We start from the raw sequence: 25,734 nt of genomic DNA, 5'->3' as shown, positions 1-25,734 counted from the left end.
TGTGCAGGTCGACTGTTTGCACGGGCTCACAGTGGAAACGATATATCACTTTGTCCTGTTTTATCTGTCCCGAGGCAGCTGAAAATCTCCACTCTTATTTGACATGATATTTTGTCAGTGTTTTCACTTTGAGTATACAGTAGTATCAAATAACTGTATAGACATAAGGTGCCTCTATAAAAGATAAACCTTTTACACTGCATTATTATGAATGCTTTCATACAAAATATCTTACATTTCTCTGCTGTAGACAATGTTATTACTAAAGAACTGAGAAGAGACAGGCTGCAGACCTACTTCATGGGGAAAAGGGTTTTAACTTCAGCCTGCTAAGAGTGCTTACAGCACTTATCCATCTGTATGACGCATGGGAGGAGAGCAGAGAGGAGTATGGATGCACTTTGTGGCTTAAAAACTGATATTGGTGGGGAATCATGGCAGCCCGGCAGGCTCAAGTGCATGTCTCATATTTGTGCCACTGTGGATTTAAACCTGGCTCACCGGACTATGGAAATGAATCAGACCCTTGTGCCACAAGGTTTGTGGCACTTCATCTATTTTTTACCCTTTTATTGTATCTGTCTATGTAAAGAAAAAATAGAAGCCAACAAAACAGATAACTGAAACAGGCCTTTTCATCTGAGCAACAAATGGTACAATAGGAACAGCTTACAGGGTTATGGTAACAAGAATGTCTGAAGAGACTGTAGTCAAAATGAGGAGTAAATATCCCACAAGCATCAATAACATCCCACAATGTGTCTAGTTTGCTGCTTGGCCTGCTGGTATCTGCCATCTCCTTTATAAGCACATCATTTTCCATTTCATTGTAAAAGAGTTGGCCATGCTGCATTTTGTTTACTACGGCATTGAGCCTTCATTTTCTCAGAAGTTCATACCTGGTGAAATCGAGGCTTATAGGGAACCAATCTAAATGCGCATAGTGTAAATATTCAACAGACGTAACATTGTGTACTTTATAATGATAAGTTCAAGAAAAAACTTGTGTATTACTACTTTAACGTAAACATTTTGAATAGAGCAGTTTTAATAATCCAGGGTTCACCTACTGCATATGTGAATATCTCAATTGATTTGTTAAATCACTAAACGCCTACAGTAACCTAACAATAGACACCAACACTCTTCTAGTGATGGAGCTCATCATTCAGCTAACTTAGATGCTCCATTTAAATGTGTATAATAAATCTAAAAAATAAAATCTAAAAATAAAAAGTGATTTAGAAATGAGCAAAAGCAGTGTGCCAACAGGGTGCCACGTCATTTACAAAGCTGAGACCCATATTTCTGTAGGTGATCATGTTCTTTAAAGCCTCAGTTTTAGCTGCTATCATAATTTTCCATTGTGGTTTCGTTCATTCTCCAGTTCAGTCTCACTTCTTTTTCTATCTGTCGCTCATTCACATCCTCATCTCTGTCTTCCTCCTCTTCTTCACGATCCTCTCTTTCTCTCACTAATTTTCCACTCACCCTTCTCTCATCTCCATCTCTCACACCTCCTCGCTCTCACACTCTTACCCCGTCTTACTCTCTCTCTCTCTTTCCCCCCCTGATGGACCCAGCTGCTTCTCACACCTCTATCTCACAAGGAGACGAAGATAGACAGAAAGTGAGAGAGAGAGACAGAGAGGGGAAGACTGGCGACAGAATGAGAAAGGCAAACGGAAAAAGTATGAGAGAGAAAACAAAGCTAACAGGAGGGGGATCAGAGAAAGTGAGAAAAGCCGGGGTGTGACAGAAAGAGCTGTGGATAATATCCGAGAGAAGGTTCGGGCATCACTTCGCCTCATCCATCGTTCCCTCACACCAGGAGCGCAAAACTTTTGTTTCCCTTCCCGTTGCCATAGTAACCGCTGGTAATTTCACATCGGAGCCACATGCCCTGCTGACCGACAGCTAGCTACAACCCGAGGCACTCGCCTACACACACAGGCACACGCATAAAAAAAGCCAGTTTGCCCTGTTGACCAGCTGTTCGCTACAAAACACATTGAGGCATCAGCCTACACACAACAAAACTTCATCACCATGTTCTTCTTCAGCAGCTTCAACTCGTGTTTTAATTTTTCATAAATCATAAAAATACTGTATATCATACAGAGCATCACTTATTGTTTACTGACTTAAAGCAAAGGAGAGGCTCCCCAAACACACAGATAGAACACAAAGTACAAAGTGCCAGGACTCAACTGAACCGCTGATTGATGCAGCTCAGAGTCGCTCGGGGGGGGGGGGGGGGGGGAGGCTGGAAACTTGGTGACATAAGTCGTACAATATCTCCGGACAATATCAGAGAGAAACAGGTCCGGACATTGTCCGCATTTTCCTTTTCACACATTTAGCACACAACAGGAGATTGTCAGAAGCGTTCTCACCACTGGAGATACTTTGTTTGGTTTAGGCGAGGGGTGGCGTCTGGGTAGAGCGTGCAGGAGGCAGGTCATGACGCTTATTACACCGTGGTCACGTAGCCGGTTCCTTTTTTGGTCTAGTGTCTTGTCGTTTCTTGAATTTGTCTGACAATTTTGGCGTCGGCCTTTAAGGCCCAGACACCAAACTGACATTAAAGAACTAGCGGCTCCGCCGGTCTGTATTTGTCATTCAAAAAGGGAAACCAGAAAACGTAGGGCTTTGGATTTGGACCGTCGGCTTGATGTATCAGGGCCTTTACAGACAGAAGTTCCCAAATCTGGTCGTCTCTCCAGTTAGTTTTGTTCAGGTTACAAGCCAACCCCGATAGAAACCTCATCAACATGACCACTCGCCTCACTGTGAATTCTCTGTACAACGAGCAGCTCTATTCACACAGGGGCTAAATTGGACATTACATAGACTTAGTACAAGGGAGCTGGCAGGGTAAAGTCTATTTGAGGTGCAGTCCACTCATTTATTGTAACTAATTGATCTTGCCGTGAAACTTCCCTGCTTTAAATCCTGGCGTGACCAACCCTTTAACCTGCATGACTTTAGACTGAGGCAGCAAACTCTTGGAAGAAGCCTAAGCAGACTAAGAGAGGACATGCAAACTCCACACAAAGAGGTCCCAGGTAGCAGGCAGCTTGTTTGAGCCAACTTGTTAACCAACGAGACACTGTCTACAAACGACTGTATATGTAGGCGAGTTGAAAGCAAAGATTTAGGTTCCCACAAAAATAATAATTTACTTTTTATCAAACAAAGCTTTGAGGTTTTGAGTGAAATCATTAATGTCATGAGATGCACCATAAAGCCGAAAAAGCATCAGCCAAAGTCCGTCTTAAACTCAAATTAAATTGATGGAGCTATATCAGTGTATCTACAATCGTACAACCCTACTGAGTATTGTGCTAAAGTAAACGTTCAGTAGTCACTAACATGGGAATCATCCGTCCCTTCGTCCATCCGTGCTGTGTCTTTTTATTTTGGCACATCAAATAGTAACTGTAAGCGAAAAGATTCAAGCACATTGTGTGTTGTCAACAGTTTATGTAAAAATAAATAGATAATGAACAAAATAACAAGGTTGAACTGTGCTACCTACAGACAAATGTCACGCTGTATGTGTACTAGTTTGTACAAACCATCGACTGTATTGTTTAAGAATCTTCAAATGTTTGGTTACTTTTCGCCCGACATATACATCAGTACAGATATATCTGTAATAAGCTAATATCGGCCCATTATTACTACTTGTGGAACCTCATTAACTTGGCAGTCCTAATTGTGCCTTGAACCAAGACTACCAGACCAACATTGGAAGAACGCTCACAAATGTTGCAACAGCCTACTGGGCTCAGCAGGCCGAGGCTCATGCCAGATGGTCAGGACATCAGAGTTCAGATCTGGCTCACAACATATACCGTCTGCAAAGCAACATAGACAACAAACAAAACCCTCTGATATCTGCTAGAAGAGCCAGGACGTGACTTGAAAGCACTACAAACCTCTTCTCTCCACCTCCCTGGAGTTGAAATAAACAGCACGGACAAGCACCAGAAATGGGTTTTACTCCTTATGATCCGAATAATAATATATTATCTCTTTGTTTAGCCTTTTCTCCTCAATCTGCCATTTTCATCCTCGCTGATTTCCCCACCTGTTTTATGAAGACAAAATATGCCTCTTTTTCACTCCTGCCCCTTTCTCTAGAATATCTCCTCCTCCACTTCTCTCTCCATGTCAGTTGTTCTCCTATCCCATCATCCCTCCAACCTTACCTCCACCCAGTTTCCATCCACCTCATGGAAGAGAACACAGAAGGGGTCCGACTTGGAGGCTACATCTCGGTCCAGCAGGCTGGTTGCGGTGACGGACAGCTCCACCCGAGTGATGCAGTGCTGAGGTCCGACACTGCGCGTCTGGTCCTCAGTGGTCGAGCCTAGAGTGTAGGCCATGGTCTGAGGTCACAATTAATCACGTTGGAGGAAAGAAATCACAGAGACATAAGTAGAACATACATGCCCACACGTTGAGCTGCATGCATTAGTATGCAAACATCCTGTTTAACATTCTATTGTTAGCATGCTAATGTTTGCTAATTAGTAGAGCTGCAAAGATTAGTCGACTCATCGATCGACAAAAATAATCGACAACTATTTTGATAGTCGAAGAATTCTTAAAGTAAGTGTTCACAAATGGCAGAAATGCTGTTTTATCAGCCTCTGAAAAATGGAGATTTCCTGCTTTTCTCTGTTTTATATCATATTTAACTTTGAGGAATTGGGATGGACATTTTCACTATTTTATAAATCAAACAATTAATCGATTCATCTAAAAAATAACCGGCAGATTAATCGATAAAGAAAATAATCGTTAGTTGCAGTTGCAGCCTCACTAATAAGCAGCACTGAACACAAAGTACAGCAGAGGCTACTGGCACATTGGTTTTGCAGGTAGAGTTTAAAAGTGCTGTTTAAAATGGGCCACACCCACAAATGTCTCACAAACACAAGCTTAGGTCTGAAACACGTCTGCTTCCTTCTGCTGTTTTGCATCATTTCTAGTGTTAAATACTTATTTGTGAGTGCTGACGACTTCATTTGCTAGTTGTATGATTTTTGGGTCAGGATAAATTTTACATTTGAGTTGAGCTGTTTGCATAAATACTTAATGTGTTGATATTCAAACTTGCCATAATAAACTACAAAAAAACCTTTGGTCAGGGAGAAATCTCTCATTGACACAATGAACAATGAATAAGCAAAGACATGTCTAATAAATATAATTTAAAGAGGAAAGCTTTACCTAACATGACCTCGGTGTAATTAACTACACTGTAGGTTGTTGTTTACTGTACATACATGCTGATGGCTGGTGTCCAGGGTAATATGCAACAACAGTTACTGGATAGGGTTCTGAGGTAACACTTCACAGGAGCTAGTGTGTGTAATGTGTGTCTTACACTGACAGCCGACAAAATCATAAATGACTGGAAACACCACTGCAGAGAGAAAATAAGATGCAAGCAACACATCGGGTGTCCATATATGTTGACAGGCAGATTGTCTATTTCCCAACTGAAATGAGTGATTAACGATTAACGGAGGTATATTATCACAAAATAATGTTGCAAATGAATTTGAAATGTGTTGAATTTGGGTCACATTTCAATGTTTACATCTTTCATAAGTAGAATATATGTATAACAAAAAAAAAAGTGGAAAGTGCATAAGTAAGTACTTTGCAAATTATCAATAAAATCACAAACACAATATGTCTCCTGAGCTTTTACAGGCCTAAAGACTTCAGTTTGATTAGACTGAAGTCTAATTAATACCGCTTGGCTAGAAATACCCCCTGAGGAAGAATGAAACAGGCGTAAACACACAGGCAGAATGTGAGGCTTTGACATGGAGGCTGGCCATGGTGTAAGTAATGGCTGCCCTCTGGAAACCCCAATGATATCCAGTATTAAACACATACATACACACACACACACACACACACACACACACACACACACACACACACACACACACACACACACACACACACATCAAGGGCGTCACATCGCAAAACCTCCAAAATGGAGAAGCCTCAGGCAACAAAAAAAGAGGCATAATGAGAAAACACACGTTTACAATATCTTGAAACACTTTTTGAGTGTAATAAAAATGATGTGTGGGTACATGTTGTTAACATGTTCTCAGTAACATGTGTCATACTTGAAATCATTTCAGGGCAGATAAACAGCACAGCATCTTGTGTCCATAAAGGTGGTTTTGTTCTCAGAGCGGCAAGCTAAAAGGATGCTGTCTGTTGCTAAGATACTAATGTGTCATAACCAGCGTGCTCCTCCCGGTCTGCTCCTGTGATGTCACACTGGTAGTGTTGATGTACTGAAAATACCAGTGTAACATTTTCATTCATTTACTCAGCCATTCATAGGGGGTGAAAAGCTTGCTTTGGCTGGCTGAAATACTTTTACTCATTCATTCATTGTTCATGGAGGATTTATGGATGAAATAATTAAAGATTACACTGCCCTTTCTCAAGATGAGCTCATAAAACACACACAATATCACTACAGACACTACTTACACAAATCATACATGATGCTACAATGCATTAGGGAAGATGTTACAGCAGGATGTGTAAAAAAGATTACCAGAGCTAAAAACAACATGTATACTGCTCAAGTGGTCTGTGCTGTATTTTTTCCTGGCAAAATTGAGTATGTTTTCCTATCATGAGTTTTAGTTGTATCGGGTAGAAACAAAAAACAAGGGATGTTACCTAACTTTCATGGCTACAGGCAGGAAAAAAACATAATTTTAATGTCTACCAATGGTAATCTAAAAGATGACATGACCTGCTGAACCATCTCTGCATGGAGTTATTTACTGCAGCTGCAATCAACCTGGTTTAATAACAACATGTTATTAAAACCACATCATCTTACTTTTTGTGTGCCATTATACAAACACAATGTGCACTCTGTATGTAGGACAGTGGAGCAGCACTATACAGTACGTTTGAGTGCATTACAGGCACACATAGATATATATTTAACTACAGGCAGCCTTGTTCAGGTAACTGGTTGTACTGACCCTGCTGAAGATGTTCACACCCAGTCACACTGCACATCCACACCTCTCTGCAGGAGGACAGAGCAGGAGAGACCAGGCTAAGTGGGAATGGCTGACAAGCAAAGCAGCGTGGAAGCTGCTCTATACTCGTTAATAGCGGAGTGAGCTCTGCACACAGTCATTAAGTCTAATTACATGGCATGTCTGTCGTATTCGCGCCAAAGTGGCCAATAGAAATAAAGTGCAAACTGTAAACAGTAATCATTTTAGAGAGTTGCCTATTTAAATTGAACATGAAATAGGTCAAAACAAAGCAACAACTCTCTCGTTCACACACAAACGCACTTCTGTATGTTTCCTTTGCAAAATGTCACATCCTTCCATCATCCCTCTATTTCACCTCTGACTGCACATTTTGGCTTTAGTCATTTTGACTTAGCAGCCCTCAGTATCCTTCTAACAGCAAACATCTCACACCAGTTAACTGATGGATACCTACAAACGGATATTAAAGAGGAACAAAATGTAAAAACTGATGTCTCACTCACCTCAGTAAATGACGTCCAACTTCTTTGCCGCTTTTCAGTTAACAATTTCTTTAATTATTGCGCTCAGTGAGGAGAAATAAAATAAAAAAGCTTTTTATTTTCTACCAAAGAATAAAAACTGAAGTCACTGTTGCCATTTGTATCCCTAGTATGCTGGAAGGCGCAACAGTGTGTGAACGTAAATAATCCTCGTTGCCACCTGGACTCTGCTCTCTCTGCCCGGCAGCGCCACTGATGGACCGAGCTGCATCAAGCTAACGGGACTAGTTTACAACCGGAAGTACCACGAGTTGCCCTTACAAAATAAAAGCGTCATGTAAAGCGCACATGTAGAGCGCTTCCTGTCTTAAGAGTTTGTTTGTACAAGGAGATATAGTTACACCCGTATACTTGACAGTTATATACGCATGCTTTGTGTAACTGCCGTACCTTATGGTGTTATTATTATGGAGAGATTACTATAAATGACATTAGCCCGTCGTTTCTGTAAATAAAAAATATTCTAAAATTAAATTTTGAAAATATATTGTTATCCTGGCACCCTCTTGTGCTTAAAACAGGTATTACGATCCAAGTATGTTCATTACTCATTACTTTTCAACACATTGCAGTTACATTACCAGGGGTGGAAGACATATTAAGATATATTTTACTTAAGCAAGTAGTATCAACATCAACATGTAAACAAACAAATGCAGAAATACTGATTATGCAGCAGAATGGCCCATTTTAGAGTTAATATTATACAATTATTATTATTATTATTATTATTATTATTATTATTATTATTATTATTATTATTACTGTTCATGTTTGATGCTGGTGGAGCAGAAGCTACTTTATATACTGTTATAGTTTTACCCATACAAATTGATTATAAATTGATCACATATGTAAAATCTTAACCTAAAATTAAATACATTAGTAATTGTATAGCTATCAATACATGTAGTGGAATAGAAAGTACAATGTATACCTCTGAAATGTAGGGGGAGACAATGATTATTTTAAATGGAAAAAGGAGCGTGTGTAGTACAGTTTTCATGAGATATTGTCTAAACAGCACTAACAGACTCAAGATTCAGTCATGAAACATCAGGATTACTGTTGCTGTGTCTTGTTTATGTGCATCAGTGAAAACAGAAGAGCAGAATCTGCTCCACATATGCACCACCAGTCTTAACCACAAGAGAGTGCTAGATCATCATAAATGAATGAGTCATGTGACAGTTTGGCCAAAGTCCTTTACTGACAGGCACAGCTGTCACTTCAGCTGCTCGTTGGCATTTCTCAGCATTAAATACCAGTGGGTTATAAAACACGCTTTGTACAGGGTGTAGGAAAAAATAACTTCTGTACTCCAGAAACTAGGTTATAATGATGCGTCGTCCTAACTATAAAAAATAACAAAAAATGTAAGAATTAATAATCAACTCTTAGTTACGTAAACATGATGATGAATTTGTATTTTATCGTGTTTGTACTCTGTTGACATATTGTCTTTGAGCTAACAGGAATAAAGAATTGTAAACCAAGTTTAGTGGTAGGTTGTAAAGAAAGAAAGAGATAAATCTAATAACTGCGTTAAGAGTAAATAAAGGCCAAAACTCAAGGTAGTTTTTTTAATTGTTTTATCTCAATTAACACCTCAGTGCAAGTCAGAATGAAATGAATAGAGGCAAAACCACTTTCAACAGATGAGCTACAGTACCACAGGACATCCCTCTCTGTGATAGTTGTAGAGATCAAAATGAAACGGAATGAAATGTAAAAGCTACAAACAATACAAAGAGGAATGGGAAAGAAATAAGGTGCATTCCTCTCAGAATGAGCGTCATTATAACATGAACATGACAGTAGTGAGACTCTAACCTGTTATATGTGAGTGTAGTGCTTCACACTTCTTGTCCAATGTAACTATCATCATCTTTAATTACATTTTGTAAAAAACTAAAAAAACTTTCCATGATATCAGCAGAAATAAATATGCAAATTGTATAGAGACCACAACCTAAAATGACAATAAGAGCAGATAACAGAGAGAAGGGGGGGGGGGGCTCTCTTTCAACTCTTCCTTCACTGTGAGTTTTTGATTGATTGTGTTTTCACTAATGTGGCCTCTAGTGTTTCTAAACACATTACAGTGCAAAGTGACTCAAGGGTTTCAGAGTCTGCATACATACATTCTTTTCTCATATGAAACTTATGGAAAACATCATGACCTCTAGTTTCATGACGGTGTGAGGCAGCGGAAAGGGTGGTGGCAGTATGTGCAGCGGCAGTAACCACACAGAAAAGTTTGGGCTGATTCAAAATAGTAAGCTTTGTGGGCTGTTAGGGATATCGTTAACCTCGTCGCAGTATAACATAAGGAAATGTGTCTTCTACAACCTCATATTAGTGTTTGGTTTCTTAAAAGCAAGAAGCAAGCTGCTTGGAAACACAAATAGCAAGTGCTTCATCAACTAAACGATATAATATCCTAATTGGGACCTTTAGGTTTACTGACTCACAATTGTATTTCAGTGATTGAATCGGTTGCTGAAGGATTAATATTTATTTATTTGAATAATTTTGAATATCCCCAAAGTAACTTCATGTATTTCTCTGTCGTCCGTATTGTATTTATATTGTACAACCTGTACTTATCCCAATTTTTAAAATGTAACATTAATATAGCAACACATTCTGTTGTAGTTACTTGAACAGTGAGTTTATGACTGATATAATATCTAACAAAGTATATTGTCACACGTTGTGATGCACTGGTTAACGCTAAACTCTCTTACTGTTATATTCATAACACATCTGTTGACAAAAGCGACATTGTTTCACTGCCATACTTTCAGCTGACACCATCTGTGAAACTAGAGGCCAATTAATGCATCAGACATACATTTAAATAGTTTTAAAAATAGATGTTTGCTTTTCTCAAAAATAATAACTTAAATACATCTGTCTTAATAACTTAGAGATGATCTTATTATGTACGTCAAGACATTTTAGGAAAATCCCAAAAGGGATAAGAACTCATAAACATGATGTATATATCTAAATGGGTTCTCTAACATAGTGGTCTTTTAATCCTTCATACTATTAGAGGCATCCGCTGCTGCAGTCATCAGATACACATGTTACACAAAATGTTACATGGAGATCTTAATCACTTTCTGTTAGATCATTCCTCATGCTTTTCTGGTGGTCATGCTGTAGGGAAACACATTTGAACTCATTGGTAGCTGGAGCAGTGATTTACCTGCAGATTGTGATGAACTGAAATGTTACTTCTCTTCGTCAACAATACAGATCACATCAGGTGGATGAGAAGTTCAGCCTCCTGTCCCTCAGACTGAGCCTCTGGGCCTCACTGGGGATAATGTTGTTCCTCCACAGCCTGAAGAAGCACAGTGGTGGGACATTTATACTCTCAATGTTTATATATATATACATATATATATGTATATATATATATATATATACATATATATATATATATATATATATATATATATATATATATATATATATACATATATACATATATATATATATATATATATATATATATATATATATATATATATATTATTTTAAACAAATATAGCTGATTTGAAATATATAACAGGTATTAACAAGACATTATAAATTCTAGTGGAAAAAAGCAGTAATTCAATGCGCAATCAGCAGATAGTGAAAGTGACAACAATCTACAGGTGCCTGTATGAGCCAAACCTTGTGTGTTTACCTGATGAGCTGCAGAGCAGGACATGACTGTAAGGCTCTAACCAGGGCCTCCGCTCCAAAAACACTCACAGTGTTCGACTCCAGACTGGGAAAATAAACACACACACACACACACACACACACACACATTGTTTTATTCCTTAAATTTAAACCAAATCTAAACTTACAGGAGCACATTATATTAAATACAGACAGTAAAGACAAATAAAAATAAATAAACTTTGATTCCCAAACTAACCAACATTAATAAAGACTAAAGCAATTGTAAAACTATGGGTAGGATTGCAGGAAAACACCTGAAATCTTACTGAAATTAAAACTAAAATATTAAAATAACAAACACTGTGTGTGTGTGTGTGTGTGTGTGTGTGTGTGTGTGTGTGTGTGTGTGTGTGTGTGTGTGTGTGTGTGTGTGTGTGTGTGCACAAACCCACTCTATTCTGGTCAGCTCCTGACAGAGAGGCATAACTCTGGCCAGCTCCACTGCCACTTTATCACCACAGTTATTCCATCCCAGACTGGAAGCAGAGAAATACTCAGCTAACTTTACATACAGTGCAACCAAACATCCAATAGGTGATGCTATAAGACCAGCCATGCCACCCGCTTTGTTCTGTACAAAACACAGGAACGATGTTAGTAACTGACACTCATCTCTCCACAAGCTCATGTGAACCATCCCTCATTCACATGTGCTTTCACAGTACGTCAGATGAAGCACGACAGCAAAAGGTTCAAAAAGGTCTAAGACAACCTTTAGGTTACATTTAAGGACCTGTCTAAATATCTTACTGAGGTCGTGTTTTATGCCTCAGCAATAAGATAAATATTGGTGCTCATGGAGGAAACCCCCATAAATAAATTGATGACATTGTACATCAACCATTTTATCAAGCCTGGCCTCAAATGAATTGAGATTCTGTGACATGAACTGAAGAGAGCTATTCATGAAAGACATTCCTGAATATACTTTTGTGGGGGGAAATGGTTGTAAATTCCTCCTGGCCAAAGTGGATAAGTGGTCAATACATGTCGAAAATGTTGAAGTAAGATTTAACTTTTATTTTATTTTTCCAACCTGACATTGAATGTTCAAGACAATAATTAAATAAATATAGCAAAGCATGCAATTGTTTGATGTTATTATTCCAGGCAGATGGAGCTCTTCAATTATAATCAATTATTATATTAATAGACTGAAGAATATCAGACCAAAACTGTGGGGAAATCCAAGGGGTTCACTAAGTGTTTCTTGTAAGGAGGTGGCTTGCATCTACTTTTGAGCTGTGTCACACCAGAGGAGTGAAATGTCATCACACTTTGTTGTGATTATAGGAAGTAATGAATGGTAGCTACCGCTCTGAATCTAACAACGACTGCCTTTGTGATGTCAAAAACTGCATGTCTTCATCTGAACTCAAACTAAACAGAGATCCTCGTCACTGGCTCCCAGCAGATGACGAAACTAAGTCTGCCATCTGCTGGTCCCCGTTGGCTTGACAGTCACTCGAGAGTCTTTCCTGATATTATTTGAGTTTTGTTAGTTGAAGTAGTGTATGAAACAGTTGTTGCTTAAACAACAGCCTTTCTATTTATTTTGAATACAATTTTAATTTAATTTATAAATGTTGTTACCACCCCCTAAGTCTTAGGGTTATGGGGTAACAAACTGTAAAGCAAACTGTGTTAACATTGATGACCTCTTAGTTTGCTTGGCCAATAAATAAATGTAAATGGACAATAGTGTAAATGTTTTGCTGATTTACTTTGCTGCCTCTGATTGATTCCATTAATGTAAGAGGAATGTGTTACATTACATTACTTAACACGCAGAATATCATGTAATCTGAAGCCAGTAAACTGCACATAGCACAGCCATGTTGTTTTGTGAACCTTTAAAGAGATAAGGCATAGTTGTATATCTTTTTAAGAGGGTTGTATGAGGTACTTATCCATTGTCAGTCAAAATAAATGTCAGTCTGCATGGGGTACAAACACAGAAGCTCTGTACTGCTGTGGACCGGGAGCAGCAGCAAAACTTATTGAAGCCATGTAACCAAAACACGGCCTCCTAAAAAACTGATATTAATTTTATGAGGTAGACCTTACTTTAGGTGTCTAAAATAGGTTTTGCTGCCGCCCCCGTCTACAGTCGTACATTGTTAAGCTTCCGTGCTGCTACTCCTGTCTGTGCCTCCAAACCGGGGGTGTGCCGAACGCCATCGACTGTAGGTAATACGCTGATTATGGATAAGTACATCATACAAACCTACTTGGAAACATCCAAACTATCCCGGTACTATCAATTATTCCTAAACAATGTATTATATGATAATGTTTAACCTTACCCCACATCCTGTATGAGGGGACAGTGGGCCAGACTGGCAGCTACAGCACACAGCTCTGAAGTCCCAACAGAGGTCAGACTGTCCAAACAAGAAAAAGAAACATATTATTTAATGTAAAGCTAATAATCAATAAATCTAGCCATCCGTCAGGGTTGTGATTCCTAAAACAGCAGGAGAAGCTGAACAGTCTTACTGAATCGTGGTGAGGTTCTTCATGCACATTATTGCTTTGGACAGGCTTACTGACCCTTCATCACCAATCCTGTTCTCAGAAATACTGAAAAAGACACAAGAACATAAACCTCAGGACATTAAACATAATTAATATCAATACGAAATTTGAATGTGTGTGTGACTCACTCCAACACAGTGATGTGTGTCAGTGATGGTAGAACAAGGGCCATCCTGGCAGCAGTGAGATCACCGAGGCTGTTGCTAGACAGACTGGAAGGAAGCATGATGGCAATGTTTTAATTCTGTACGGATATAAATGTATTTTCTATTCTTCTCTTTAACCAAAATACACACAATATAGTAATAAATAATACATAATACAGCTGGAAAAGCTTATATGGAAAACTATACTTTTCCCAGTAAAGAACACTATTTTGAAGACAAGAATGTTTTTAAAGTGGCAGTAAAAGTGTTTATTGGACCAAAATGTTAAATAGCTAAAAACAGGGTTTAGCTGAATCAGCTGCTTCTCATTTGCAGGATAGCAAACTTAGAAGTGGAAAAAGGAGACTGGAGCAACCGGATTGATTGCAACCTTTAAAGCAAACATACTAACATTTCAACAGTGCTGTGCAGAGGTGGCTCCTAACCTTTGAGTTTTGAGTCCTAAGTAAGTCATAATGCGCTCTTTACCAAATGCAATGCCATCTTTAACCCACACGTTTACCATTCTGCATTTAGCTTTTTGCTGACTACTGCATAGTTTTTGTACATGAGCGACATTCTTTTTCCAACGTTTGCAAACTATTTTTATGGTTCTCTGCTGCAGCTTGATTGGATGCTGTCAGATTGGAACAAAGTGAATCTGGGGAATTGCGTGTCAACTTGCTGGGAGTGAACAGCGTTTACGTTAGTTGATTCAGAAAATGAATTGATTGGGGGCACGCTTTTTAAATCACATACTTTTTAATCTTTTGGCTCAAGGGAAGGTATACAGTATTTTTAAATCAAAAGGCTCAAGTGAAGTTACGAGTAATAGGTTTTAAAGTCCGAAACGAGTTCCAAGTTGAGTCTAAAGTTATGACATTTGTGTGTGAGTCCAAATCACTTGACTCGAGTCCACACCTCTGCTGCTGTGTCTTCATAAGACCCACTTGTTTCCTTTGAATGTTATAGAGCGTCTTTAGCCGTGCTTACAGGCAGTGCAAACATGAATGAATATATGACAGAAGTGTCCCCTCTTAAAAGGTGTTTCATTGGTTTTCCAAAACAGTATTTACAGGAATGAGCCACATATAAAAAGAAATGTCATCATGTCCTTACTGGAGCTCTTCTAGGTGACTACAGCTTTTCAAAGCTTCCAGTAACTTGGCTCCTGATTGGTCGCTGGTAAGGTTCTTTGATAGACTGGAAGATGGACACACACAGACACACAGACACACAGACACACACAGACACACACACACACACAGACACACACACACACACACACACACACACTCACACACACACATTACATTACATTACATTACATTAAATGTAAAATAACAATTTTTTTATTAAATAGGTAGGAGGGGAATGCAAAGTGACTTTAATGATACTACCACTGGGTGGCACCAAATTCAGAAATGTTTATCGGAAGCCATAAAGCAACATCCCGCCATAACACACTATACCAATATTAATTGGCATGAACACATAAATACAGCACCTAACGATGGACTCACTCTGTGGCTGTCTGCCCACACATGAAAAGTGTGCTGCTAAATTAAGCAGCGGACGGCCATAAAGAAGGTGGTGACAGACCATCAAATTGGCTGGTATGTTTTGATTGATTGTGAATTCACACAGGCAAGATCAAGCAGTGGTTGTCTTTCCCAACAGCTTAACTGTACTGTAGCCAAATATTATTTTATCATCTAGAATATGTAGAAAAGGGCAATTAATTGGTTTTATTAAAGAATACATGACTTTTATTACGTCTCGAGTGTAGTATAACCACTGCATGAGTAGTTTACAGCAGACACAAAGCAAAGTGTGAGAAAGATTGCTGATGTGATTAAAGAAGCTCTTTCTACAAATAAAGGCTCTGCAGTCATCAAGAACTATACAATTATTATCTGCAGAGTCATAATGACGTGTACGATGTGTAAATGTGGTAAATATAAAGTGGAACCTGGTGATAACACCATGACGATGGTTTGAGGGGTAAACAGATTATAGATCTTACATCAACGATAATAAAGTCAATATCATATACATATTCAATTTATACAATACAATATAATTGGATCACACAGAGGTACGTACGAAACAGACAAGAAAACGTTTTTGGAACGTGACACATTAATAATAATCTGCCGGTCGTTTGAGATGGTCTCAAATAAAGTTTGTGTTTAAAAAAAACGTGTAATGTTAAATGTTAAACTGATGTTTGATGTTATATGGTTAGAATTACAGTTATATATATATATATATATATATATATATATATATATATATATATATACATGTATATTGAGAATGTTTCTGAAAATGAAACAAATAAAATCCTGAAATCTGAAAACTTTATTTATGAAACATTAAGTCTATACAAATCAATAATATAATAGGAAAATTAATTGAGTCAGAAAATGTGTCAGACCCGTCACAAAACTAGTAAAAAGCAGTCTAGTGATAAAATGAAAAGACAGAAATATGTTGCAGCAATGGCATTTAGTGTCATTTCCCCTCCACTCTACGCCCCTGTCCCACATAGCGAACAAGAGTGCATGAAGAAAGCCACAACACACGCAAGCTTCGATGCTCGCAGTACTGGGTAAAGCCGGGTTTAGGTGAAACCCACATGTTAACATATAACGTTGTTGGTATAAGAGCAGTGTAATGCGCGGGTGAGCGACGGAGAGTGTGGCGGTAGATGCATTCAGTAAATATTTGTTAAAACCCACTATTAGTGCTTTGCCAAATACCGGATTTGGCTGCATCCCCGCTGCCTACCTGATCTTCTTGAGCTCCGTCCAGACAGGAAGGAGTCTGCTCAACAGCTCTATTCCTCTATCAGCCATCCTCCAGCCCTCTAACCTGACACAACAAGAGAAAGAACACATCCAGCATCACTGAACATTTATTTAATGACAAACAAAAATGAGCTTAAACACATTTGTTTATGTGCAGCATGCTCACTCTATCTCCTCCATTCGTGTGAGTCCCTCCATAGCAGCGAGGAGATCTAGCACTCCGTTTTCTTCTGATGGCCCCACTGATGTGGCAATCTTATTTAGCCTGGCACATCACACACAATGCACAAACAAAGGGTCAAATTTACCATTCAACTAAGCGATCAAATCCTCTGTGAAATTGTTCTATTGGCTTTAAATGAGGTGTGGATATCTCTCATGTGAGGAGGATTTATATTAATTTAAGTATGTTATGTATTTATATGCTGTCTAAACTGCATTGACTTCTACAGTCTGAGTTTGGACCTTGAAGCTCATCAGGGAGCAACACTACAATTTAGCACTATGAGAGAACGGGGAATAGTACATTTCTCCGGGGGTTTGTGGGATCAAACGCCCCCTCCCCTCATTCATGTGAGGTTCATGTGTAGCCGACGACAAGCTGGTATGACAAGCAGCAGCAAGAGTGGCTGCAATGTGAGCCGTGAGTGAGCAGCAGTGTTGGCAGTTACAGTGAGAGCAAGTCTTAAATAGACCAGATTATTAGAGCGGCACTGGATATGTGCACGAAAGTATGTATCATCAGTATGACTGTGGGGTAGATAATGATATCTACTTGGAATACCTTAGCTCTAAAATAAATACTTATATACACGGGCCGTGGGATACTGGATTAGCCTTCCAAATGACTTGGAAAGGTCAGAAATTCTAGTGAGACTGCTACAGCAGAACAGATTATGTTTCTTACTTGAGGCTGCGGATTGAGTTGATATTTCTCAGTGCGTATGCCAGGCACACTCTGCTCTCCTCATTCAGCTGTAAGGAGTCCAGACTTGGGGTGCACACAGAAACACAAATGCACAAAAGAACACGTGAACACAAAGACAGACACACAGAAAAACACTCGGACCTACTACTTATAGAGTGCTGCAAAAAGCCATTAGGATTTTTCTATTGGATTATAGCAGAAAATAAAATCCGTGGCAAACAAAAAGGTTTATGATACACGTTTTGTTCAGCAAGATAATCTTCACAAATGAACATCACTTTTATGATTTTTGAAGCGTAAATGCAATTGTCAGAAGTTATAAGCTTATTAAGCAATAAACAAATTACACCTTGGTTGCATGACTTCAACGTCACGACCACTTGTTAGCAACTGCCTTTTTTAAGACACGTAAAAGCTGTGTAAAACCACAGGCCTTATTTCAGGCATCTAACCACAAACAACTCTTTAAAATAAAAGAAATGACTTTGAGACGAGGGAACCGGAAGTGCTGACTCATTTCCGGGTTTTAGGACTCATTCCTGCAGCACTCAATTGAAGCCACTCTATCTACAGTGTATTCAGACATTTTTGTACACATTCATTCATATGCATGTGTTTCTTACCAAAGGCCTTCCAGACTGACACAATCTCCGAGAGCTTTGACGAGCTGCAGCCTTGCGGCCGCTGAGCACTCGCAATGAGACAGGCTAGAGAAGGCAAGTCAAATGGCAAAATTTATTTTACACGGTAGCGATTGATTTGTGGGGATTATGCACACTTTTACAGAAATATTATTATGATGAATGTTAAATGCTTACTTGACTGATTTCAGACGGGGCAACATTCTGGTCATAATCTGGGCTGCTGAGTCACTAATCACATGACCTGATAGACTGGGAGAGGGAAAGTGTTCAATTCATAAACATCTAAAATTCTAAATGTCTACTAAATTCAAACCATGTCAGTGCTAGGGTTTTGTTTTTAATGAAAACACTCCCCACAAGTATTAAAATGTGTTTGTGCATGTGTTGCTTACTTTAAGCACTGAATGTGTGTAGACTGCAGCAAGGCCTCTGAGAGCTTCTCAACCAGAGTCACACAAGCCTCTTTGGAACCAAGACTGTAGAAGATAAAAGAAGCTGCTTGTCTCGCTAGAACTTTAAAACGGGAATTGGTAAAAGTGTCAAATGTGGGGAAAAAAGCTCTCACCTTAGAGAAGTGAGATTTGGCAGCTGGGGCAGGACAGAATAAAGGAACTCAGCTCCCTCCATACCCAAGTTATTGTTGGACAAACTGTGAAAAATGAAAACAATGATTTATTTTTTCACATATACGTCTACCTTGCATACTGCTTTGTGCATATTGCATTCATACAGAAAATAGAGAGTACTAACTCCAGCTCTGTCAGTAAAAGACACTTTGGGATGATGCTTCTCAAAGAGGCAAGCTGGTACCCTTCTACTGCACAGTCCACGAGGCTGGAGGAGAGGAGAGAGAAGAGAAGAGGAGAGGAGAGGAGAAATTATCACCTACTCTCTACAGCAGTGGTCCACCGGTCTGCGGCCAAGACTGCGGCTGTTCTGCAGAGTTGCTGCAACGCTTCATAATTTTCTTTGTATTTAAAAGTCTACGATTTAAAGAAAATGCCAATCGTGTGCGCAGTGTATAATTGTGGTCATAACGCTACTCGTGACCCAGAGAAACGATTCTTTAGATTTCCTAAAATCATCAAAATCAACGATCCACAAAAGAGGGATGAATTGCTGTCTACCGAACGCCGTACGCTTGTTTAGCAACATAACTCGCGAGGATTTAACAGAAGAAAAAGCACAATTCACCCGTGTGTGTGTGGCGTCCACTTTATATCTGGTAAGAGCTCATGCTAAAGCTATGTTTTCAATGTTTACGTTAAACATTTGTGCTTATGATATACCCGAACACTGTAAGACCTTACTTCTCCACATCGCTGACTGGTAAATAAGGCACTTTCTTTACATGTGATGCCATTTGCTCTTTTCTTCTGTGCATGTTTTTGTTTTGCTTATTCTTGAGACTACTTCACTTGCGAAAAGCAAAGCACCAATGTGAGAACATGTTTCGCTTAATCCCGCCATACAATCACAGTGTGCGAGGATAACATCGCCGCTCTTCTCACTCACAAACCACGGCTTGAGCGATGTATCTCGAGCTCTTTGAGAGTGATTCACACGGGCATGGACGAGCACCCTGTCATCTTTCACTGGTTTGGTAAGAAGACTACCAACCCAGCCAGAAACAAAAAAATGATAAGCATCTAAGCTCTTGTATGCCTTCATTTGTGCGTTGGTTGCCCACGACGTTTGTAGCACAAGGTAGTTCACAATATCCGGATATTCAATCGGCGGTAATGAATCTAAATCCTCAATATAATCCGACGGCTTTAGCGTGTACGGGTCAAGGTCGCAAATTTGGACTTTTTCTCTGAATCTTGCCTTTGCAGAGGACTCCAGAGAGTCACAATACTTTGAAGAAGTCGGAGTTGTTGTTGTTCGCTTTAGACGTCATTGTTGATTTGTTTTCCAACCAACATGGCGTTGCACGCATACGTAGGCATCAGTATTACACTGAGAATGTTTCAGAAGCAGTTAAAAGTTCCTCGAAGTAACTATAGATAATGCAAACAAAATATATTACCTGACTGAGGTTAGTTTAGTTGACTTCCTCAAAGACAGGTGTAGCGTGGTCTGGTGAACCCTGCAAAGTAAGTATGTAGTAGAGATATGGTGATGTGGGACATTATACAGTGAGTTTAAGTGAACAGTCTGTCAACATGTGTGTTTACGCATGTGTTTGCGTATCTCACCTGATAGTGTGTATGTTGCTGCTGAACTCCAGACAGCGACACACCAAACTAACAGCTTCCTCAGATCTGATCCAACGTTCCTCAATACTGACGAGAGAGAGAGAGAGAGAGAGAGAGAGAGAGAGAGAGAGTGAGAGAGAGAGAGAGAGCGAGAGAGAGAGTTCAGCACCAGTTCATTCAGCTTAATATCAAGTCACTAGAGTTGTGGAAGAAACACTCAACAGCTAAATGCTCAACATAATGAGACAGGCTTCATGTGCTGTGTTCCTTCTTACCTGACACTGCATCCTCTCTGACTGCTGTTTAACAGCTTCACAAAGTCTATAATCCAATCAGACTCCAGCAAATTGTTCTTGAATCTGTGGACCAAGCCCAGAGGAGTAAAATAAATAAGTAAAGTAAACACTGCTCTTCCGATCAATTGTCTATTTATATACTCACATTAAATTGGTCAAGAAAAACCTCAACAAAACATAAAGACCGTATTTTTCAGTCTCTTTAATCATAAACAGACCCTAAGTGTGTTATAAGAGACAAAGCATTTTCATTCAAGCAATTACTTTTTTATTTAAAAAAATATGTGTGTTTTCCAATATTCCTCATAAGCTGAAGTTGTAGAGAAGATTTTCATATGACGAGAGCTACGGTATAAAATGCTGTGGAGATGCAGGTGTACTTACTCCAGTTTGGTCAGACTGGGACAGGGAGACACGATCTCTGCTAATCTGACCAGATGGTCACGTTCCAAACTACTGTCTCTGACGCTGGCACCGAGGCACAAAAGATGGGAGGGGAGAGAACACAAAAGGAGAACTCAACACATGAGGACTTTTCAAAGGTAGACTGTTGTTGTTACATACTATTGTAATTTTGGATGCTCGTCCTACCTCAGTGTTTTTCCACAACCTTCATCTTGTGTAAACCAGATGAGACACCTCTCCTCTGCTCCCAAACTACAAGTAGACATCAGAAAGAGACAGACAGGGATGAATACGTTGTTATTTCCTACAGTTTGTAATGGTTTCAACAATCAATGTCATTGCTTTCTTTCTTGGTCCTTTGTTCACTCCTTTCCACAATACACAGACGTATGTTTAATGTTTTATTTGCACATTGTTTTAAAGAAAAGTCAGATGTGCAGGTGAGGTAGAAACCCACTATCGGCATATCTAAAACTCCTCACCTAAAAGAGTGAAAACTATATATATTTATAACAACACAATAACAACATCACTGTCACACGGGTGGCAGTGATGGTCAGGGACCTCGACGGACCAGACCCGGGCAGCAGAGGCTGGCTCTGGGGACGTGGAACGTCACCTCTCTGTGGGGGAAGGAGCCGGAACTAGTGTGGGAGGTGGATCGCTACCAGTTAGATCTGGTGGGGCTTGCCTCCACGCACAGTCTTGGCTCTGGAACCGTACTCCTGGAAAGGGGTTGGACTCTATTCTTCTCCGGAGTTGCCCAAGGTGTGAGGCCTCGGGCCGGGGTGGGGATACTCACTAGCCCCCGGCTGAGCGCCGCTACGTTGGAGTTTATCCCGGTGGACGAGAGGGTCGCCTCCCTACGCCTTCGGGTTATGGGGGGGAAAACTTTGACTGTTGTTTGTGCCTATGCCCCAAACCGCAGTTCTGAGTATTCAGCCTTCTTGGAGACCCTGAATGGAGCCCTGCAGGGGGCTCCAGTAGGGGACTCCGTAGTCTTGCTGGGAGACTTCAACGCACACGTGGGAAACGATGGAGACACCTGGAGAGGCGTGATTGGGAGGAAGGGCCTCCCTGATCTAAACCCGAACGGTCGTTTGTTGTTGGACTTCTGTGCTAGTCATGGAATGGCCATAACAAACACCATGTTCGAACATAAGGATGCTCATAAGTGCACGTGGTACCAGAGCACCCTAGGCCAAAGGTCAATGATCGATTTCGTAATCGTATCATCTGATCTGAGGCCGCATGTTTTGGACACTCGGGTGAAGAGAGGGGCGGAGCTGTCGACTGATCACCATCTGGTGGTGAGTTGGATCAAGGGGTGGGGGAAGACTCTGGACAGACCTGGTAAACCCAAACGGGTAGTGCGGGTGAACTGGGAACATCTGGAGGAAGCCCCTGTCCTGGGGATCTTTAACTCACACCTCCGGCGGAGCTTTTCAGCCATCCCTGTGGAGGTTGGGGGTATTGAACCTGAGTGGGCGATGTTCAAAACCTCTATTGCTGAAGCTGCGGTGATGAGCTGTGGTCTCAAGGTCTTAGGTGCCTCAAGGGGCGGTAACCCTCGAACACCGTGGTGGACCCCGGTGGTCAGGGAAGCCGTCCGACTGAAGAAGGAGTCCTTCCGGGTTATGTTATCCGGGAGGACTCCAGAAACAGTTGCAGGGTATCGAAGGACTAGAAGGGCGGCAGCTTCTGCCGTGTCAGAGGCAAAGCAGCGGGTGTGGGAGAAGTTCGGAGAAGCTATGGAGAAGGACTTTCGGTCGGCACCAAGGTGCTTCTGGAAAACCATCCGGCACCTCAGGAGGGGGAAGCGAGGAACCATCCAAGCTGTGTACAGCAAGGGTGGGACCCTGCTGACTTCAACTGAGAAGGTTATCGGCCGCTGGAAGGAGCACTTTGAGGAACTCCTGAATCCGACTAACACGCCCTCTATGGTTGAGGCAGAGCTGGAAGCTGATGGGGGATCATCGTCAATTTCCCTGATGGAAGTCACTGAGGTAGTCAAACAACTCCACAGTGGCAAAGCCACAGGGGTTGATGAGATCCGTCCAGAAATGCTGAAGGCTTTGGGTGTTGAGGGGCTGTCTTGGTTGACACGCCTCGTCAACATTGCGTGGAAGTCTGGGACAGTGCCTAGGGGTTGGCAGACCGGGGTGGTGGTTCCCCTATTTAAAAAGGGGGACCAGAGAGTGTGTGCCAACTACAGGGGTATCACACTTCTCAGCCTCCCTGGTAAAGTCTACTCCAAGGTACTGGAAAGGAGGGTTCGGCCGGTAGTCGAACCTCTGATTGAAGAGGAACAATGCGGATTCCGTCCTGGTCGTGGAACAACAGACCAACTCTTTACTCTTGCAAGGATCCTGGATGGGGCCTGGGAGTACGCCCATCCGGTCTACATGTGTTTTGTGGATCTGGAGAAGGCGTATGACCGGGTCCCCCGGGTGATACTGTGGGAGGTGCTGCGGGAGTATGGGGTGAGGGGGTCACTTTTGAGGGCCATCCAATCCCTGTACGCCCAAAGCGAGAGTTGTGTCCGGATACTCGGCAGTAAGTCGGACTCGTTTCCCGTGAATGTTGGCCTCCACCAGGGCTGCGCTTTATCACCAATCCTGTTCGTGATTTTCATGGATAGGATATCGAGGCGTAGTCGTGGAGGAGAGGGGTTGCAGTTCGGTGACCTGAGGATCTCATCGCTGCTCTTTGCAGATGATGTGGTCCTTATGGCATCATCGGTCTGTGACCTTCAACAGTCACTGGATCGGTTCGCAGCCGAGTGTGCAGCGGTTGGGATGAGGATCAGCACCTCCAAATCTGAGGCCATGGCTCTCAGCAGGAAACCGGTGGATTGCTTACTCCGGGTAGGGAATGAGCCATTACCCCAAGTGAAGGAGTTCAAGTACCTCGGGGTCTTGTTCGCGAGTGAGGGGACAATGGAGCGAGAGATTGGCCGGAGAATCGGAGCAGCGGGGGCGGTATTACAGTCACTTTACCGCACCGTTGTGACGAAAAGAGAGCTGAGCCAGAAGGCAAAGCTCTCAATATACCGGTCGATCTTCGTTCCTACCCTCACCTATGGTCATGAAGGCTGGGTCATGACCAAAAGAACGAGATCACGGGTACAAGCGGCCGAAATGGGTTTTCTCAGACGGGTGGCTGGCGTCTCCCTTAGAGATAGGGTGAGAAGCTCAGCCATCCGTGAGAGACTCGGAGTAGAGCCGCTGCTCCTTTACGTTGAAAGGAGCCAGTTGAGGTGGTTCGGGCATCTAGTAAGGATGCCACCTGGGCGCCTCCCTAGGGAGGTGTTCCAGGCACGTCCAGCTGGGAGGAGACCCCGGGGAAGACCCAGGACTCGGTGGAGAGATTATATCTCCTCACTGGCCTGGGAACGCCTCAGGATCCCCCAGTCGGAGATGGAGGATGTGGCCCGGAGAAGGGAAGATCGGGGTTCCTTACTGGAGCTGCTGCCCCCGCGACCCGATCCCGGATAAGCGGTAGACGATGGATGGATGGACAATAACAATGCAAAATATAATATCTATTAACATGCATATCTTTTACATGCCTAGTTGTAATTTATGATTAGCTAACTTACCTGACTTCTACACCACAGACGTTGTTACAGGTGCACAGTGTGCTGGCCACATCCAACACCCCCTGGTGGGTCACATTATTGTTGCTCAAACTGTGGATGAAGACACAGAGAAGTGTTATTCTATGTTTAACCCCTTTACTATCATATGTGTTATATTACTGTCAACCATTCTCCAACTGCCAACATATGGAGAAATATATGGCTCTAAATATAATTATTCATTAATATTTCATATTTTCTATTTACGTATATTCCAAAGGACTGAAAATATGTTGATCAGCCTCTAATTCGCAGTAAATGGACCAAAAGGTTTTTAAAAAACAGCAATACACCAGCTGCTTCTGTGTCTGTGAACTCTTAAATGCTCCTTTATAGTGAGCTGTTGTCTTATTGCCTAATCTATTAAATACATTCTTTAATATTAAGTAAAGAATGTTTTTAGCAGCTTGTATAAATAAAGTACAATATTAAAGAGAATCAAAGGATTTACTGGGGACAGGGATCAAATGAATTTCCTGGCTTTACTATTTTTAACATTAAAAAAGTTGTTTTCACAAAATGTATCTTACTTTACATAGCTGGTGATTTTGAGATTTCGTAGAGAATCCAAAAAGCGCTTCACTCCTTCATCTTCCAGTTGGTTACTTGATAAACTGCAGTGAAAAGAATTACTCAGCGTACATACCAACAGTGTGAAAGTAGGTACTGGTACCGGTATGTATACAGTCTATGGGTGTTCGCTAATGTGTGCGTGAGACTGGGCTTGTGTGAGTTTTGTTAGTGGCACATACTCCAGGTCAGAC

At 41.0% G+C, this 25,734-nt stretch overlaps 2 protein-coding genes across 8 annotated transcripts in view; both read right to left on the bottom strand.

Annotated features, from left to right (window-relative positions):
- Positions 1–7,826, bottom strand: part of cpne2 (copine II) — a 48,807-nt gene extending 40,981 nt beyond the window's left edge. Inside the window, exons 1-2 of one of the 3 annotated variants that reach the window (XM_029433584.1) lie at positions 7,577–7,826; positions 4,218–4,397 (exon numbers count right to left, since the gene is read on the bottom strand). In XM_029433584.1, coding sequence (XP_029289444.1) covers positions 4,218–4,394 — 177 coding nt within the window. In that variant the 5' untranslated portion in view covers positions 4,395–4,397; positions 7,577–7,826. The remainder of the gene's footprint in view (positions 1–4,217; positions 4,398–7,576) is intronic. The other 2 variants (XM_029433583.1, XM_029433585.1) reach the window with 2 other exon arrangements.
- Positions 7,827–9,192: 1,366 nt separating this feature from the next.
- The window catches only part of nlrc5 (NLR family, CARD domain containing 5), a 39,197-nt gene continuing 22,655 nt past the window's right edge, over positions 9,193–25,734 (bottom strand). For 2 of the 5 annotated variants that reach the window (XM_029433771.1, XM_029433773.1), the window contains exons 31-53: positions 25,723–25,734; positions 25,501–25,584; positions 24,932–25,021; positions 21,517–21,582; positions 21,310–21,393; positions 20,905–20,988; positions 20,630–20,716; positions 20,461–20,520; positions 19,182–19,265; positions 18,997–19,080; positions 18,824–18,907; positions 18,606–18,680; positions 18,411–18,494; positions 17,767–17,850; positions 17,026–17,124; positions 16,840–16,923; positions 15,166–15,249; positions 14,029–14,112; positions 13,862–13,945; positions 13,669–13,746; positions 11,755–11,838; positions 11,322–11,405; positions 10,889–10,970 (exon numbers count right to left, since the gene is read on the bottom strand). The exon at positions 25,723–25,734 is cut by the window's right edge and continues 72 nt beyond it. In XM_029433771.1, coding sequence (XP_029289631.1) covers positions 10,889–10,970; positions 11,322–11,405; positions 11,755–11,838; positions 13,669–13,746; positions 13,862–13,945; positions 14,029–14,112; positions 15,166–15,249; positions 16,840–16,923; positions 17,026–17,124; positions 17,767–17,850; positions 18,411–18,494; positions 18,606–18,680; positions 18,824–18,907; positions 18,997–19,080; positions 19,182–19,265; positions 20,461–20,520; positions 20,630–20,716; positions 20,905–20,988; positions 21,310–21,393; positions 21,517–21,582; positions 24,932–25,021; positions 25,501–25,584; positions 25,723–25,734 — 1,825 coding nt within the window. Of the gene's footprint in view, positions 10,971–11,321; positions 11,406–11,754; positions 11,934–13,668; positions 13,747–13,861; positions 13,946–14,028; positions 14,113–15,165; positions 15,250–16,839; positions 16,924–17,025; positions 17,125–17,766; positions 17,851–18,410; positions 18,495–18,605; positions 18,681–18,823; positions 18,908–18,996; positions 19,081–19,181; positions 19,266–20,460; positions 20,521–20,629; positions 20,717–20,904; positions 20,989–21,309; positions 21,394–21,516; positions 21,583–24,931; positions 25,022–25,500; positions 25,585–25,722 lie in introns of those variants that run through there. The other 3 variants (XM_029433770.1, XM_029433772.1, XR_003832384.1) reach the window with 3 other exon arrangements.

Source organism: Cottoperca gobio, chromosome 6 (assembly GCF_900634415.1).
Source record: "Cottoperca gobio chromosome 6, fCotGob3.1, whole genome shotgun sequence".
NCBI lineage: Eukaryota > Metazoa > Chordata > Actinopteri > Perciformes > Bovichtidae > Cottoperca > Cottoperca gobio.
This window is presented reverse-complemented; position numbering and strand designations above follow the sequence as displayed.